Source organism: Rhinolophus sinicus, linkage group LG02 (assembly GCF_036562045.2).
Source record: "Rhinolophus sinicus isolate RSC01 linkage group LG02, ASM3656204v1, whole genome shotgun sequence".
NCBI lineage: Eukaryota > Metazoa > Chordata > Mammalia > Chiroptera > Rhinolophidae > Rhinolophus > Rhinolophus sinicus.
In genome coordinates this window covers 91,324,459-91,337,525 of record NC_133752.1, presented here as the reverse complement: position 1 = coordinate 91,337,525, position 13,067 = coordinate 91,324,459, and the positions used below count along the sequence as shown (strand labels likewise).

Genomic DNA, 13,067 nt, shown 5'->3' with positions numbered 1-13,067 from the left:
TCCAAAAAAGAAGAAGAATGAACTCTTCAGCTGAGAGCCTCTATCTCTTAGTTTGGAGGATCAAGAAGAGGCTGAAATTCAATAAAGACAGTCTGGGGACTGAGTTTCCTAGTTGCTGGCCTGCCTCATTTGTCACACTCCCCTGCGTTTTTGTTATAGTAGCTAAAAGTAGGACCATAAGATAGGACAGCCAGACCAAGCACATTTCAATGGAGTCAGGAAGAAACTTGAATAAATGTTTCAAGAGGGATGGGTCAATGAAAAGTTGACAACTGGACTTCAAATAATAGACACTAAACACCAGAGGGCAGAGGTAGCCCCAGGGGGCAGCGTAGGTCTGAAAATAGTTGCATGAAGAGTTATTGCCAAAAGCCCTCTCACTAGGGCATGTGTGGGCCTGGGTCCAGCTTCTACTCTTTCTGGGTCTGTTTTATAAACATTTCTATCTCATCCTGGTTCCTGGGAGGCAGGGTTTAAATTATAGCACTATTAAGATTATCTAGAAAAAGAGTCTTTTGCACATCTGCTACCATATGCCTGTCATTTCAATTTTACACTAGGCTTTAGATGTCTTGTATTAATAAAGTTGATGAAACCATGGTTTGCCTTTAATTTAAATGTTATTTTATCACATTGGCCTATTTGTTGATATAATGGGTAAAGTTCCCCTCTTAATGTTTTTCCCACACTTACTATGCAGATTTTAAAGTCCTTGCCAAAGTTCTTTAAAAGGCAGTTTCTCTAAATGACTTTCTCCCAGATAGAATTCTCTAGAATCCAAAGAGTCACTCTGGCCCTGGGAAATATCATAGGGTCTAAGTGAATTTTGTCCCAAGTTATAGGATTTTTTTTTCTAGTTCTTTTCTGCTGATGTTTAAATAAATTGTGAAAGGAAAGCATTCATCTTTTCATCGTATGCTGGAAAAGGAAGCTTAGGAAACCATAGCTAGAAATATAGTATGATTTTCTCAACAAGCAAGAAACAGCGATTCTACTGTCAGGCTTACCCATTTCATGTGGAATTTCGTGACACAAGATAGCAATTGTCGTGGTCACTCCTGACTCGGATGAAGATGAAAAGGCTGTTCCAATCACAAGGCCATCTGCAAAATTATGCAGGCTGTCCCCAACCAATATCATTATCGCTAACAAGCTAATGGATTTGCCTAAAGAACCAAACAAAGGTGTGAGAAGCATGAACAGAGCACTGCATATTTCAGGAATCCTTCAGATATGACCACGTTTCCCATCCACCTTTGACCTTCTTAAGTCGCATCAGGTTAAGTAACCCCACTTCGTTTCAACTTTCACAATCAGCCAGGACTGGAGATGCAAATATGGTAACCAACACGGCTTGGATGTACGGTCACTGCTTTTTTAATGGGTCTAACCAATCATGAGATAAATTATGCACTGGCATTCACTATTCTATCACCTTGTCCAGCTGAATGAAGTGCCAAATGAAGAAAATAAATCTGGTTATAACCTCGCAAAATACCAGCATGACCTTTCCAGGAGTGTTTTTCATAAAGCATTCTAAGATGATTTAAAAACTTACCTGCAGAATGTCATTAAAATGAAGTCTGTTTTCCAAAACTGTCCCCCTGAGTCAGACTGTCCCCAGTGTCAACCTGGGGGAGTGCATGTTCTGCCAGTGTGTGGTCATTGTGTTATCCTGTCTAGTTGGTGCTAATGAGCTTTCTAAAGTGCTTCATTCAACTACTACCACGACAGAACCACTACCAACTCTGTCGATCCCAAAGTTAGCTTTGGAACAGTTACTTAATGTTGTTTTCTTTCTGAAAATAACTTTTAGTACTAGACCAGCCTGATGTTGAACAAAATAAGGAGAAGCTGTTTGTGTGGGACTCTATTACATAATAAACATTATCTGATTGGTGGAGAGTCAATGCACTAATTTAGATCATAACAAGTGTAATTAATGGAATAATTTAGATAATAACTGGGTTCAAGTTTTTAATGCACAGAATTTCTGTTTTCAAAAACCTAACATTGTGTATTAGTATAACACAATTATAGAGTTGTATGACTAAGGAATATAAAAAGTATTTCAGAGATAACACTTACTCTGACAGTAAACAATCTAGGTATACCATTTGATAAGAAAATCAGTTACGATAGTCTAAAACTTCATGAATTACTCAGTTGCTATACACTGTGTGACAGGTGTAAATAGTAGCTATTGTTCCTGTTAGAAGTGAACACAGTATTCTAATAATAGTACACTCAAAAATAGGGAGAGGATGCCTCCTGATTTCCATTATATGGTCTAAGACTGCATTATAATACGATTTGCTGTTTTATTTGGGAAATACAGTTGGACTCATTTCATATCCCATACCATGAAATAAGTAACTTCAGCTGACTAAACAGCAGATATAGCCCAGACTATCAGCCAGGAGACAGCTGTTTTGACTGTGTTGCAAAGATGCCCCATGAATTTTCCTTCTAAAAAGCATGCTTTATTTAGAATGATCACAGCGCGACTGACTTATAGCCTCTTTGTGGTTTACTAAGTCATTTTATTCCTTACTAAAAATGAGAGGATTCCAGGCAGCAGTCATAAAAACACAGACTACATATCAAATTACTGAATTCAGGGAGTTCTTATTGGCATTGCCTGGAAGCTCTCAAAATCGAATAATGCTACCAGGTCACTTGGCTGTTCCTGCCAATTTTCAGAAATAAAGCTCTTCTTTGTGAAAATATAATAAAATGAAATAATTTAAAGTAATACATTTGACAACATTGCAGCATACAAATAAATTGGATTTCCACATGCCTACATGTAGTATTGATATTAGCAACATATATTCAAATGGAAATTTTTTACCCAATTTATATTCTGCTAAGAAACAGTATGGCCTATTTTTGTTGCCTGTTATTTTATTATCACTGATTATGGGTTTCTAAATGTCAAATTATGGACATGTGACAAGCCACAAGGCAAATACACACTTTTGCATATAAGCCACAAGGAATACACTGTGCATATTAAGATAATTCAAACATTATTCAGCAGAAGAAACAACAAGCTTTCACTGGTAATTTATTCATCACAGAATTATCGATAATATTTTACCTTTCCTTATGTACCTGGCAGGCGTATTGAGTTCCACGTTTCTGACTTACTAGAGATTTTTCCATGAAACATGGGCTGGACCTTGTATCATTTTGCTTTCTGTTTATTTAAATCAGACTGTGGATAGGATTTTCCCATCCTGTCTTTTGAAACACTAGCTGAGCTCCACCAATGAGGTAATATGAAACAAGTAATCAAATATTTGAAGCTAATTCAATATGTCCCTGGCAAAAGGGCAATTGAGTAATCGAATTTTGGTTTGTTCATTTTTCATAGTATATGCCAAGCTTGATATCTGAAGTCAAAAGATATGAGGCCTATAAAATATTTAAATAAGACCATGTTACTCCCTGATCTGGCATCGACTCCCTGCTCCTAATCTGCCTGCGCAGATCCTCCTTTCCTCTTTTTCCTTTCAAAAAACAAAGAAACAAACAAATGTTTATTGTAGGCCTACTAGGGGCCAGGCATTCTAAAATTTCTCATGAAACTGAAGATTTGGAAGGAAAAATTGTACTAACGATGTCCTGGAAGCAGAATTGTATAGACTATATAATTACATATTTTGAATCAAATAAATTACAAGAGTTAACGCATTTAGAATGGTGATTGGTACAATCATGGGTGTTCTGATCAATATTTATATCACCAACCACATTGCATACTAGAGATAAAGACCATTCTTATTTTTATTCTCCATTGCATACACAGTGCCAGAAACATGGCACATCTTCAAACATTTCTTGAATGAATGAAAGAAGGTGAGAAAACATATGGATGCATGCATAAATGAATGATCAGAAAGAAGCTTTTGGTGAATTTGCATTTCCTTAGTTCCTCCATGTTGGAGTTTACTCCTATGTAATCTTGGGCAATGACTTATCCTAAAAATTGGTTTCTTCACTTGTACAATTTGGATAATATTCTTACCTCACTAAATGTAGAAGGATTAAATAAGATAATCCATGTCTAGTTTTTAACACTGTGGCTGGCATATAATAACTGTTAAATAAATGGAAGCCATTTTTATTATTGGGTAACTAACTCATTATGGTAGAATTAGGAATAACTAATCATAGCTGTTTAACATTAAAACATTGGGAAATTGTGTCACAAAAGAGTAATATAATTGAGAAAAATGGGGCAAAAATTCAGGAGCAAATGATGAAAGCCAAAAGAGACCAAAGAAAAAATTCCAAGAATTATTCAGAAACATAAGCAAAAATAAATAAATTCCTATTGAAAATCAGTAAATTAAATTCAGAAATAGGGAAAGGCATAGAAATAAACTTAAACAAATTATACAAATTAATTATACAAATTATACAAATTAATTATAGAATACAATGTGAATAATGAGGTATCATAGATTTGAACTCCATCATCTTAATGACAATATTACAAATGAGATAAACGTTTGTGATCAATTTTTAGAAGACTGTGATAGAAGACAAAAAGAAAACAACAAAAAAAACCAATCATGTCTTCAGACTTCATAGGAAGTGAAAAGCTCAATCATCACGCAAACATGATTTTAAAGGAGCTCTGATAACCACATATGTATTTACACTAATTGAAGTTTTTAGATCAGTTTTAAGCAATTGTAGAAAACAAAATTTTTAAAGAATGGAGTAAAGTTGATATGAATGGTGTGTTTGAAAGACTGATAGGAATGAGTCTTTATTAAAAATTCTATTGCAAAGGTTGTAATAATGAAATACATACCCAGTATGAAATTTATATGGTTTTGACACATTTATTTTAAAGCAGACGTCACTTTTTTCTATGGCACTTTCTATATTTTGTGTTTAGCTTTTTTTAGTGGGTACTCACCTTTTCTGTTGGAGGCTGTCATAGTGCCTATAGGAATTTCAGCTGCCTGGAAATCTTCTGGTCCTCTCTATTTTAAATTAAAAATAATAATAATAAATGATGAAAGATATGCAATAGCCATCATTTTACTAGCAAATGAAACATCTGAAGTTATGCTGATTTTTAAAAGATATTTTAATACTGTAGGGAATATTACCATGTTTCCCCCAAAATAAGACCTAGCCAGACAATCAGTTCTAATACGTCTTTTGGAGCAAAAATTAATATAAGACCTGGTATTATGTTATATTGTATTGTATGATATTACATTACATTATATTATATTATATTATATAAGACCCGGTCCTATATTATAGTAAAATAAGACCGGTCTTATATTAATTTTTGCTCCAAAAGACGCATTAGAGCTGATTGTCCGGCGAGGTCTTATTTTCCAGGAAACAGAGTAGAACTTCTAGATAAACAAATATAGAAAGTAGGGCTGAGAGTGAGTCTGCAAGCATGCTTTCGTACTACGTGCATTGAGATGAAAATAGCACTGCTATGTAGATCAGAGTCTCTCATAGAGTGCTAGAAGCTACTGAGACAGTCTGTAATTCAGACTTCTAAATAACGTGAGCTTTTCTGAAACCGAAAAGTTGAAGAAAAAAAAAAAGATTCTTGATTCTTGACCTAATTTGGTCTTCTCCTGTATAGTGGGTTGTGACCTGATCTGTAAGCAGATCATGCACTGTGGATGGAGAAGTACCCCATGCCAACCCAGCACCTCATTTCACGCATCGTAGTATAATACTGGTTTTGTTGCTTTGCCAGTCAGTAAAAGAAGCTTGCTGATTAAGAAAGGAGATCAACAGACTTACAAGAGACAAATATACTAACAATTTTAAAGTCTTCTCATCCTTTCATATGACAGGAAAGTGAGATTTTGAAGTTGACATTTATAATATGAGTTAAGATTACGTGATTTATTTCAGAGACTGACTCACGGTTCAATTTCTGGAAAGTCACCTCCCCTCCCTATGCCTCAGATTCTTATTCTATTACATGAGAAGAATACTTTTTATCTGCCTTTTGAATATGTTCTTTTAAAAGCATATTCATATAATTCTATCATCAAAATTGTGGAGACACAAATTTAATGTGTAATGTAAACATCTTTTTTTTTTTTAATGTAAAACAGAGAAAGTAAACTTAAAGTGCACATGTTGGAGTAATAGCAACTATTCAAAAGATGTAATGACAGGCTATTTTTGGAAAAAGGATGCTGAGAAGGTAAGACCTGTCAGATACAGGGTTAGAGGAGGAAGACAGCCTTCTTGCCTGAAATTGGGAGATCTAGAAATAAACAAAAATATGATCTTTTTACATTGCATTAAAAGCCTGATTGTAAAAGAAAAAGCTCCAGAGTTCCATTAAAACACAGGAGGTCAAATATTTATTCTAGATTTTTTTTCCCCAAAAAGCTATATATTGTCACACTATGTAAAGTCATTTAGAGGCAAACATCCATGATTCCTTGTTGATTGAAAGGAACCATAAGCTCCCCTCCTTCCTAAAAAACCGGAAATTGAGCCAAATGGTCCCTAAAGTTCATATTATTTCTATTTGCTTAGGTTGATCTTGCAGCTTAAATAACAAAAGAAAGAGTGACTATATTATTAGTGAGCTAGAATATTCAAATACAACCAAACTCATTAAGTTAGCATCAGAGATTTGCTTCTGTGCATCTTGGTGTTATAGACCTGTCATTCAAACAGAAGGAACAAGGTCATCATTAGAGTGATTTTAAAACTAATCTCAGTCTGAAGTTAACTTCTTTCAAACTACATGTGAAGAATCTAAACAACAAACACTACATGGCTCTTAAAATTGTGTTTTTAAAGGAACTTTTTTTGTTCTTATCTCTGAGTTATCTCTAGATGTGCAGTCTACTGTATTCTATTTCGTTGTGTTAATGTCTCAGGAGGAGCTTACTTATCTCTACTTCGTTAGGGACCTATCCACTGTAAACCCCTACCCCAAAGCCATGGTTATAAGGAGGCAAGTTTTCTCACTATCATATATTCCTTTCGCAGTTTTCCTGTCCCTTTATTTGTTACTTTGAGAATTAGAATGGGAATATTGTTTTCAACCTGACTGGAGGTTGCGTTTGGAGAATTCATGTGGAGCATTTTTGTCATGGAAAATTCAGTGTAACAAAGGCCCTTAAGCTATGAGACATCTCATTGAACAGAATGGGTTCTCTCCTGCATTGTGATGTGAACACCCACTCCTGGATGCACTAACTAATTCCTTGTTCAACATTTATTTGCACCCACCTGGCCATGGCTAAGGATTACTCAGAATGGAAAACTAAAGGTCAAGTGGTTTATAAAAACTGATAAACAGAAGGATCAAGTTGCTGCATATTTTGTCAATCTGAGTCATACGTGTTTCAAAGTGGTGCAGATAGCAATGATTTAAGTCTGAGGAAAATGCTTTTTACTCTTTAAAACAGGTGCTTGGCAAAGTTTTCCCAACTATTTATTATAGTTGAGAATAGACAAATCAGGAGTGGAATCTGTATCTACCTAACTGATTTTTGTCTATTCGTCCAGGAATGAAAGAAAGAAGGTAATCAAACCAGTAAAATACTTCAGATCAGTAACCTACCAACTGGATAGTTGAAGCAGATTTGCCTTTGCTTGACTGGTCACTTAATTCAGAGTTGAGTGCAAGATGGTGGGAATGCCCCACAGGCCCATTAACCAATGACACGCCCTGCTGGATGAGGATGGTTGAAAATTAGTGCTGAAGCCAGAAAAACACAGATGCAACCTTTGTCAGTTCCGTGGTTCTGGTTAACAGTTTGCACATTGGCCAGAGTGGTGGTGACACAAAAAGAGTAATAGGAGGATTTCATCATTAAAAAAATACTTGCTAAAATGTCTCCCCTCAAAGAAGCACAGGACTGCTCTGAACCATTACGCATATCAAAGTTTTAAGAATGCAACTTAAAAAATGTCTAGCTATGATTTGAAAATGCTTAAACAGTGGTGTTTTTATATTGTCTTTAATATTTTTTATTTTTCAATTACAGTTGACATACAATATTATATTGGTTTCAGGTGTACCACATAGTGATTAGACAGACATCCACAGAACTCACGAAGTGATCACCCCAATAAATCTAGTACCCATCTGACACCATACAGAGTTATCACAATATTATTGACTATATTGCCTGTGCTGTACTTTACATCCCCATGACTGTTTTTATAACTGGCAATGTGCACATTTTAATCGTTTCCCTTTCTCACCCACTTCCTAAACCCCCTCGCATCTGACAACCATCAAAATATTCTCTGTATCTACAAGTTTGTTTCTGTTTTGTTTATTTTGTTTTTTAGATTTCACATTTATATTGTTTTTTTTTATTTACTACAAAATTAAATTTTGAATTCTTTCTGATGGCGATATCAAAAGGATGACCATTGAAACTGTACTGCATCCTGTAATGACTAAATTATTAGGTTGGTGCAAAAGTAATTGAGGTTTAAAAGGTTAAAAGTAACGGCAAAAACGGCAATTACTTTTGATCTAACCTAATAATATCTCTAGAAATGTATTCATCAATTAAAGCATTTATAGCTTCTAAAACATGCACATTATTTTTCATTTTATACAGTAGCACGAATGTTGAAATTATGTTCTTAAAACTCTTTTTAAGTTCCCTGACAAGTTCAAGGACAATCTGAACAAACTAGATTTATAGATGTTCAGAATCAATTTCATTCATTTCCATCCTGGTTGTGCTGTTGAGATTAGAACTCCTTTTGTGGAAGTTAAGTACCTACAATTCTAAAGCAGAGCCATGATCGAAGCTCGCTGTCCTAATCTTCAATTACTATAGAATCCTGGCTTGGGCCCCCGGACAAAGAACAACCATGCTTCATTAAAACGGAAATTCTTTTACAGGATTTTGTTTAAAACCTGTTTGTTATGAAAAGTTTCAAATATACAGAAAAGCTGAAAGAACTGTAACGTGAACACTCAGATACTGACTCCTTGGATCCTACCATCGGCATTTGGTTATATCTATTTTTGTCACACATCTATCCATCTATCATCTCTCTACCCACCCACAAAACCATCTTTTTTTGATGCATAGAATAGAATTTTTGAATAAATTTACAAATGATAATAAACAGAGGCTAATATTTGAAAAGACTACTAAAGTCTGAGCTGAGTATGAGCATTATGTTATGTGAACATAGACAGTCAGGGATAAGTAAAAAACCGTAAGTACTACAAAGCCCCAATACTTTGTAAAGAAAACTTGCTTTATTTTAATCTCCTGGAGTCTTTCATAAGTGTTTACCTTTTTAACCATTCCACCAAACAGTTCATCTATTTTTTTATAGGATAATGTGCACGAGCAAAAATAAAATAAAATAAAATAAGCCACACTGTATTTTATGTATCATATACGTAGAAATCAATGAAATACAGGCATGAGGAAAGCCATGATTCAAGCTACAGAAAAAGATCTGTCACAAATAACATCCCTGAACGTCTTTTAAGTGCCCTGAGAATAGAAAATAATGAGTAATTTTGTGAATTTTCAAAATTTTTGTTTGCTTGTTTATTTGCTGTTGGTTAGGAAAGACATTTGGAACGATGATTAGTAGCGAGGCTCTGGGCCCCTTCAGTCTCAGGCGTGAAGTAGTCTCCTGTTTCTAAACTAGCCAGAAGGTCAAATAGCGGGTAGTAACAAGGACATCAACGGGTCAGCAACAGATGTTTGAAAAATTAATAACCATACTTACAGAGTAGCTGCCAGTCAGAACGACCTGTGTATTTTGGAAATCAGAGCCCCTCTCTTACACAGACAACTTCATGAAGATGTCAATTTTGGACAAGTACTTTCTCAATAAAAAAGGAATATTATGAAGCCCTACGGCAAAGGACAAATACAATTTAAAATGTACCTTGGGACGTGGTGATACAAGAAGAATAAAACATTTTTCTATCAAGAAAAATCCATGGATGCCTCCAATTAATCCCAACAGTTTCCAAATGTGACCTTTGCTTTCATGGAAATGTCCAGACTCTGAGGCTTCCTGCTTATGTAAACCAAGAACCTGAAAACATAAAAATAAAAAAGAGAGAGAGAGAGGCATAAAGAAATAACTTTCGATGACTTAAATAATAATTAGTAGGTTCTGTGTTGAATATACTCGACTTTCGTTCCAGAGAACTTCATGACAACTTCTGAAAACATTCAAAGCCCAATTTGCTTTTAAATGTATGAATACTTCTGAGACAGGATTCAGTCACAGTAAAAGAAAATGTGTACAAGAGAAAAGAAGGGAGAGCTTTGAGTAGTTTCTGCTAATGAACAGAAACAAAGCCTAAACTTATTTCAGTAAGTGGCCTAAATTTTCATGCATTCTCAGTCATTTAGCTGAATTTTTTTTTCAGGAGTTCAATGTGTATCTGTTCACAGCAGTGTCTTATAACAATCAATGCATTTTATATTGAGAACAAATATAAAGATACATTTCATCTAGGGTTTATTGTCCCATTGCTCCATTGCAATTAAAGAACACTTTTAATAAATGTTCCAAGAAGTCAGAAATCCACCTGAAAGACATTTTTCCATCACGTGCATACTGTATACCCACCAATACTGTCCGCAGTCTGGGACACAAAAGATATAAGAAGCATAAAAAAGATATAAGAAGCATCAGGAATTTTCCTCTAGTGACTCGTCCCATTGGTTGACTCATTCAAATAGTTGACTTCATGACTTCTTGTGAGCTAGTAAATTGTTATGTACCACATTACCTCCCCAGGAGAGGCAGTTTGGAAAATTGCTCAGTGGTTACCACATTTGGATATTAATGACCATTACATTAAAAAGAGGAAGAAATTCTATGTGTATATAGTGTATATGTATATACTCATAAATATATGTAGATATTTACATGTGTATATATATATTCATACATATATACATGCACACATGAGTACATGAGTGAATATATACACTGAGCTTATGCACATAATTAAAAACCAACATATGTTAGTCAATTTTTCTTCTGGTAAAGACAGTAAACGATACCCACCTAATATTTATAATTACCATTATTTCAGAAAATAAAGAACTTTGTAATAGCATAAAACAGGAGGAAAAAATCCACAATCTCAGAATAAAATGTAGATTTATAAGTTGAATAAAGTTAGTTAAAAAAGGAAATCAAGACAGTGACTTCTTTTTCTCATTTCTGTGCTGTCCTTTGAACACCTATCATATATCATATCCAGGAACCACTGATTTTTCTAGCTTTCCACCATATTTGTACTGGATCATTCTTCCTCTTCCCAATAGTTTTTGCCCTTGTCTCTTTCCTCAAGTAAAGCAACTGCCTTCTAAATTTCATGAAACCCAGCTAATCTTTTAAGTTTCCCTCCATAACACAGTCGCTGCAGAGCCACTTGTCAGTCCCACTGGCCCCCAAATCCTCCAGCTACCTTGAGCTGTGTGCTCCCCCATCAGGGGAGACCCAGTAAGCTTTAAGATCCTTTTTTGTTTCCCAGGATCCTGGAAATAAACAGCTCTGTAGCCACTGTGGTGACCTAGAAAAAGGCCCCGGCTACCGCCTCAAGCCAATAAGCTCTGAACTATTTCCAGAAAATTAGATTACAAGGGAAATTAAAACGAATAATGGTTTGTTTCATTTCTCCAATGCTCACTTTTCAGTTTTCAAAACATCTAATAACTATTGAGCCTCTAAGCAACAAGAGTGACCCTGTAGGAAATTGCCAGAGGCTTGTGGAAATTTTTAATATCTCAGCCTTGGCGAGAGGGAGGGATCATTTGTCCATCATTATCCATCATAAGATATTTCAGAGGAAATAGATGCTCTCATCTGAAGACCCTTCTGCCTGAACTCTTTCGCATCTCAGGTCATAGTCCTTTCCTTTCTGACAAATAAAGAGCCTCAAAGACGTCAACAGACCCAGCTTCCTGGTGCTCACATTTTTCTTTAGAAAAATTTAGACGCTCTTAGTTGGGCAAGAATCAGAAATTCATTTTGATGGTTCAAATGCAGAAAGGTTAATGATAGTGCTATTACAGAGGTATGGGTAAAGTCAGAGTATGAACATGGGATAATGAGGCACCGAGAAACGATCCACCCCAGGAAACCATTACCACTCAGGGCTGAAAGGGCAAAGGTTGGAAGTCATGTTACTGGAGCTCAGTGGGAGGTGGAGCTGGGGAGAAGGCCTCCATGGGGGCTACAGGACTGCAGGTAGGTAATCAGCTGCTCCTCAAGCAAGTACCAGAGCCAGGAGAGAACTAGGGGGGAATACCCCTGCCGCCCTCTCCTCCTACCCTGACTTTCAGTTGCACCTCCCATTGGCTGAACCCAAACAACAATCCATCCTGCAAGGGAGCTGAGGCGATGCAATCTTCTGGGGCACAAAAAGCAGCAGAGGAGGGCAGAGAATGGGATGGATGTGGTTTGGGGTTAACGAGAAAAACCAATGCAACGTCTTATAGCCCATTCATTTTCTTTTACGGGTAATTAGTAGATGCTTCATGAATTTTTCTTAATAGGAATCTATATCTGATCACCTTTCTTCATTTCAAAAAAATAAGAATACCATAGGGTGAATGTAATGACTAGTCATCTATTTTCTCCTCCAAGTGCTTTGGGGGAATAATATTCACTGCCATGCAAACATTGGCCACTGTATCTATTAATATCATCCAACTCACTGAAATTTTGCATAAACACCTCCAGTGGCTTACTGTAAAGAGAAATTAGAAACACTTTGTGTGAAACAGAAAGCAGCAGCTTACCTCAGGGATAAGGTGGAGCAGAGCATCCCCAGAGAGTGTCCCAACAGCCAGGCCCACAAACAGCTGTAAAATAAGGCTGTAGTTCTCTTCACATCTGTGGAAAAGGATCAGTGTGGTCCCGAGCATGGAGCCCAGCGTGAGCAGCATCACAGCCGCTGTGCTGTAGCCGTATTCTAAGTCAGAAGGAGATTGTGAAAGCCGTCAGTGCTCAACACCCTCTGTAGTGCCTCAGCTAGTGAAAATGCCAAAAGAATCCATCTTACAGTACAGCTGACAGGG

At 36.0% G+C, this 13,067-nt stretch overlaps 1 protein-coding gene across 3 annotated transcripts in view; it reads right to left on the bottom strand.

The window, feature by feature from the left end:
• The window catches only part of SLC39A12 (solute carrier family 39 member 12), a 70,136-nt gene that overhangs the window by 25,499 nt on the left and 31,570 nt on the right, over positions 1-13,067 (bottom strand). For 2 of the 3 annotated variants that reach the window (XM_019752086.2, XM_074324830.1), the window contains 5 exons: positions 12,789-12,961; positions 9,907-10,059; positions 7,589-7,699; positions 4,937-5,003; positions 1,008-1,166 (listed from right to left, as the gene is read on the bottom strand). In XM_019752086.2, the coding sequence (XP_019607645.2) occupies positions 1,008-1,166; positions 4,937-5,003; positions 7,589-7,699; positions 9,907-10,059; positions 12,789-12,961 (663 nt within the window). The remainder of the gene's footprint in view (positions 1-1,007; positions 1,167-4,936; positions 5,004-7,588; positions 7,700-9,906; positions 10,060-12,788; positions 12,962-13,067) is intronic. The other variant, XM_019752087.2, reaches the window with a different exon arrangement.